The sequence below is a fragment of the Pterocles gutturalis genome, unplaced genomic scaffold, assembly GCF_000699245.1.
Source record: "Pterocles gutturalis isolate BGI_N339 unplaced genomic scaffold, ASM69924v1 scaffold18044, whole genome shotgun sequence".
NCBI classification, from domain to species: domain Eukaryota; kingdom Metazoa; phylum Chordata; class Aves; order Pterocliformes; family Pteroclidae; genus Pterocles; species Pterocles gutturalis.
The window spans coordinates 19,960-25,822 of NW_010131035.1; the positions used below are offsets into that span (position 1 = coordinate 19,960).

The window sequence follows — 5,863 nt, forward strand, 5'->3', positions numbered from 1 at the left end:
AAAATCTTCTCCACTTAGAAAAAAACTCTTATTTAACTGCTGCCCTTAAAAAAGTATACCTCACTTCCGTGTTGGTTTAAGTTTAACCAGTGATTCTGAATGCAAAGGATTTGAACACTCACTAAAATTACTGTGGCATGCCATCAGACTCTTAATGTTCAGAAATTGTGCTAATCCCCATTTAGGGTCAGGAAGCTACAGTTTAGAGCTAGAGCTAATGGTTGTCTTGGTGTTAAAGGTCTATTTCCACCAGATTTTCTTTATTCTATTTTGCAAATGACTGACAGTGCTCATGATGTGATCCTGAAAAACTGTTTGGTCTTATTACCAAAAGCTATAGTCTGTGTGAAAACTCTCCATGCTCATGCAGTGAATTGCATCGTTGGTGGGACCATGGTCCGCACTGCAGTGGGAAGGTGCAGCTGTGCAGCCTGGGGTCTTCAGTACTCCACTGAGCTCACAATTGCCACTGGTTCATCAAATGTTGCCAACCTTATCTGCTTTGGGGTAGGGATGGAGAGAATTTCCCCTGTGTCAGTTGGTGAGTGAATACTGTCGTCTATTATGTTTGAAACTTCCTCCTCGTGATCCTCATACAGTGTGTTGATGTGCAGCAAAGGGTGGGCTGCATTGCAGTTCATGGCAGGTGTTGGCTCTGGTTTGACTTGGTTCAAAGTCATACTCGTTGCAGCAGCAGTTGTGGCTATATGGTTGTGGTTACATGTGACAAAAGCCCCGGCAGCAGGCACAGTTCTGCATGTCTCAGATGAGTACAGGATCTCTTTTGCAGGATGAGGGGTGTCTAAAAGAAAACAAACCAGACAGTTAAAAGACAGACTTTCACCCTCCCAGTCCATCAGAGAGGATTGAAACCATAAAAGTCATTGGCAGTTTTGCCACTGATTTCAGTGGGAGCAGGAGTGGACCCAAAAATGAATTTTTTTGGGACCCTCTGAGAATCAAACAGGACTGTTTCAAAACAACCGGGTTGTAAGCTCAGGGAAACAGGACAAACAGCAAATGGGTTTTGTAAATCTTGCTCTTTTTTATGCATGCTCATGCTTCCTTATGTGAATGGTATTTTCGTCAAATGAACAAAAAACAACTGAAAAGTATCTTTTATTCTCCCCTACAGTCTGGCAGGTGTTTTATAAATGTTAGGATTTAAAGTTTTGACAAATGTTATGAATGTTGAAATCCACAGGATGGAATACAAAATGCACTGATATTTTCAATGTGAAAAAATAGTGGTTACAACATTGTAAGCCACTTGTCTTTAGAAAGAACTTAGCAATTTGACATTAACTGATGTCTCTTTCTAGAAATTTTAAGTCTACCTTACCTGATGGACTGCAATGTAGGTCTAACTCAAAAGCAAAGCTGAAAATTTTTAATGGGAATGGGGAGTAACAGAGCCCCAAAACTACAGTAATTATTTTTTTACCCCTAAAATATTCAACCACTAATTTAGATAAAAGTGATTGAGACCAGAAAATCCCAGTAGTTTTGAGGATTTGAAATCAGAGCAGGTGACTGGATAAGGAATGCTGTAGAATAGCTCACATGCACATTGGGGAGTTGGAGGGCTCTAAGGAGCATAAGGATTTGGAAGTGACAGAAACTTTTATACCTCAAATCACTTCTTTGCTGGGCAGTGGGGTGATGGTAGCTGTCAGTCTGTCGAAGCCCAGAGGGAGGTCTTAGCTTGTAATGAGATGAGAGCCATTGCTTTAAGTACGTACAAATCTTTCTGTAACTTCAACTGCATAGTGCTTCTTTCTTATATCGGTAGCTTACAAAAATAAACAAGAAGATATCTATCTATCAGGTTATCTACCAATCTATCACTGTTCCTAGTGCTCACATGGATTTTCCCATCACCCTAGCACCTAACAATTACTGATATATTTGAAACACTCCTTTGAGGTAAGAAAGGGACAGGATTTCCAAGACATACACACAGGGAACTGAGGCACAGAAAGAGCATCTCCTACGGGGCCACACAGGAAGGGAACGGCAGAATTCCTGAATCCCTGACCTGCACTTCAGACCATCCTCTGCTCCACGAGACAAAGGGCAATTTAAAACATTTCTTGCGTGAACAACAATATCAATGATATGAGCTGTGATTTCCAACGTGACAAACACACGCCAACCCCCAAGAATTGGTAGTTAATGAGAATTTTTTCTACAGAGATTTTTAACTGCCGTTAGCACAATTTCTCACAGGCCCCGAAGAAGTGGCTAATACTAGTCAGAGTACTGGTCATCTACAATGGCAGTTTCCATATGACTTGAAAACAAGGCAGGTTTGAACATGGCAGGTGCTGGTGGAGCAGGAGGGGTCTCATGGAGGCCAAACCCTCCTCATTTTCTTGGCAAGGCATGACCACATTCGTAATTGTGAAAATCTGCTAACATTTGAAAAATTGCCTGCACCATCACCCTGCAGGCTGTCTTGTACAGCTCTCCATGTAATAATGCTTATCCTCCATACAACTGTTAAAGAGAGAGAACCTCTATTTCTGTGACCTACAAGCCCTAAGATAATTAGCTATCCTGAAATATAGCAAGGTAGGTAAAACAGTTCAGATAAGCTTTGAGTTCCTGAAGATGACTACGCAAATGGTCTGTGGAGGTGGTATGGGCATTATGGCATACTGTACCTTTGAGAGAGGATGTAACGTGTACTACGACATTCTCTTCCTGGTTTAAAAATCCACCCTCTTGGCTTTTTGATGTAGGCATCGAGGGGATGGCTTGCATCTCTGGCTTAGGTTTTTTGCTACTAAGTATATATGGATGAACATCCAAGGAAAAGTGTCGTGTGTGTTTTTTTTCACTGCTTGTGCTTGGGATGGAGTTTGACTCGGTTTTATGAGCAGATGATTGCTGTGAGTTTTTTGCAGTGGACTCTAACAAAGGAGCTATAAGGCTGTCTGTTGCTGTTTTTCTCCGCACAGGCTTCGGTTTTTCAGGTTTATGGTTTTCAACCTTCATAATGGCTAACTGTTCCTTGAATGGCTGGGGAAGGGGGTTGGTAGTGGGGATCCATTTCATCTTCTTCCTTGGTCTCTTAATGATGAGCTGCTCGTTAGCATCAATGTCTGCTGGATCAACGCTTGGGTCTATTGTTTGGATCCCTGAATCACGCATGGTTGGAGTGGCATCATGATTGGACTGGGCCAACGCTGCAAGCAGCTGGCGTACCACGTTGTCATACATCAGATCGCTTTCATTTGTAATAAAATCCAGACGGTTCAATGATTTTATGTGGTCACGATTTTCATTACAAAACATGGCCAAAATATTGATGTCACAAAACTGAGACTTCTGCCACTGTTTCTTGGTCTTTATTCCAACTTTGTTCAGTTTATCAAATATGAAGTTGGACTTGCGAAATATGAAGAGGTGAATCAAGTTGATGAGGATTATCAAGTTCATAAAGCAGAGAAGAACGATATCTACACCAGCAATAATCCGCTGGAGCTGGACAGATGGAAGTTTACAGTTCACTCTGATGTGCAATTTGGAGCTGCTCGTTTTGTCTGGAGGCTCTCCTAATGCACATGTAAATTCATTTTGCTTCTGTGTAGCATAGTAGGTGGATAAGTATGTAATTGGTATGATGCTTAAAAAGATGATGAACAAATGTCTTGCAAGATAAAGCTTAGCTAAAAAGTTACTTCTTCCTCTTCTTTCCAGGTATTTCTCAAACAAGTTCTGTTCAGGGCTTTTTTCCTTCTCTGCATTCTCAATGATTTCTCTCTTCTCTCTCTCGGTGATCCCCGGGCCTTTGGACTGAATCTGTTTCTCTATTTTTGGTGCCCGCCCTTCAGCTGCACGGTGGTAGCAGTTATCAATCTCCTGAAGCAAAAAATTAAGCTCTGAAGTCAGTCGGGTGGAGGCCAGAAATTCCCAGCCCAGAGCTGGAATGTACATTATCCCAGCAAAAGCCAGCAGTGCATAAGGTAGGAACTTATGCTCAAACAAGGAGGGCCAGTGGCTGGCATCAACTCCTGGCAAGGCATCTTTTAATTCTGTCCAACAATATCCTCTGGCATACAATGCTTGATCGCGGGTGAAGTTGTGTGGTGTGTAACAGTATATTGGCTCCTCTATAACAGAGAGAAAAGTCACTGCTGTGCATTTAACCTACAAAAGGAGCTCTGGAAAATAAACATTTCCAATTATATCAATTTTATTTTACTGTATATTTGCATGACCGCGAAGCCCTCCATGTCTATTAGACAGCTCAGCCTGCATACATCTTCACAAGCCTCCAGGCAATACTATTTACCTGGAAGTTTTAGAATGAACCTGAGCTAGAAATGTCAGCAAGAAATACTTATTTTGTTTTAGTTACCTTTCTGAGAACAATATCCTAAGGAACTGTAACTTAAACTCTGTAAAGCTAAAACATCTAATATCCACTATACAGTAGCTGAGGATGTTATGTGCAAATGCTGAAAGGCTCATTTATATGAAATTTAAGGTTCATCATCCCAGCGAAATAGTCTTCTAAATACAAAAAAGTTAGATATAGCTGAAGGCAATGTATTAAATCCTTATTAACAAAGTCTACTCATTGGATATGGTAGAAAAAATTGAAACGTAGAGACACAAAAGCATTCAGTCAACTGTATCCCTCTCAGCTAACACTCTTGAATTAAAGTGTGACTGACCAGGACAGGATCTAGTGTGTTAACTGTATTTATCACTATGAAAATTTACTTCTACATTTTAAACACTAACATTGTTTTTTACACAGCGTGCAATTAAATGGTGGAACTCGCTGTCACACAGTACTATGGAAGAAACAAATACTGTGGATCAAGAAAGCCATCAGACAAAGTCACGGAAGAAAAAGCATAGCAAGGACTGTTAAATACAGATAGTGATGCCATTTTTCTCTCCCAACATGTGTAAGCCACAGGCTGCTGGAGGGTGGAAAGGTGTATCAAAGGAAGTAAACACCATATGCTTGTGTATTTTAATACTCTTTCTTAATCATTCACTTTTTGCCATCATCAGAGATAGGATATTGGGCTACAAGACTTTTTTCTTGACCTGGTAGATAAGTTATGTTCTGATACAATTACATTTTTCTAGCAATACATGAAAGTAAGACAGAAAAGTTTGTGAAAGCTAGAATAGTATTAACTGCTCAAGGAACAATGACCATTATCAAAACACCCTCTTCAAAGAGGAAGACCACATTTTCACGTAGGTAGAACATGCAGGTAGAACAAAGGGAATGTATTTTACAGTGTTATACCTTTAAAAAACTTCCTAAAATGAGACTCATAGGAAGAAGGCATATTCTCTTGAATTGAGAATTGCTCAAGAACACCGAGCTTGCTCCAGTTCTGAACAGTCTACAATTCAGATTGAGAACAGCTCACCGCAAGGAGCTGGTGGTACTGTTCTCTTAATAATACAAATAATTAAGAGAAATAATAAAATATTATGTCATTTGATAACAATAAATAAATTATTAAAATTAATAGGCAGGCAAAAAAACCTAATCCAGAGGACTCCTTACTTGACCAACTACTCATATGCAACCAAATCAAAAGCATTTACTAATTCTTTGGTTTCTACCAAAAAAACCTCTTCTGTGACCTACAGAGTTCTACATGCTGAGGACTGCACCAAAATTGTTTGGTTTTTGGTTGTTGTGGTTTTTTTTTATAATTATTTTCTAAAAATACAACCAATTTAAACAGAGTTGATAGCATAAATGATGCTACCCAAGACAGCATGTAAACAGGCATTTCTTTAAAATAACTTTTGAAGACTATTTTAAAATGACCTAACTTCAACCTCAGAGGAGAGATTAAAGCACTTTGTTACACAGCTT

At 39.7% G+C, this 5,863-nt stretch overlaps 1 protein-coding gene across 1 annotated transcript; it reads right to left on the reverse strand.

Moving 5' to 3' along the window:
* Positions 1–440: 440 nt before the first annotated feature.
* On the reverse strand, positions 441–4,118 carry PANX2 (pannexin 2; the record flags this gene model as incomplete). Its single annotated transcript, XM_010080456.1, has 2 exons — positions 441–802; positions 2,667–4,118. Coding segments are annotated over 2 exons (1,814 nt in total), but the record flags the coding sequence as incomplete, so codon positions are not given.
* Positions 4,119–5,863: the final 1,745 nt, after the last annotated feature.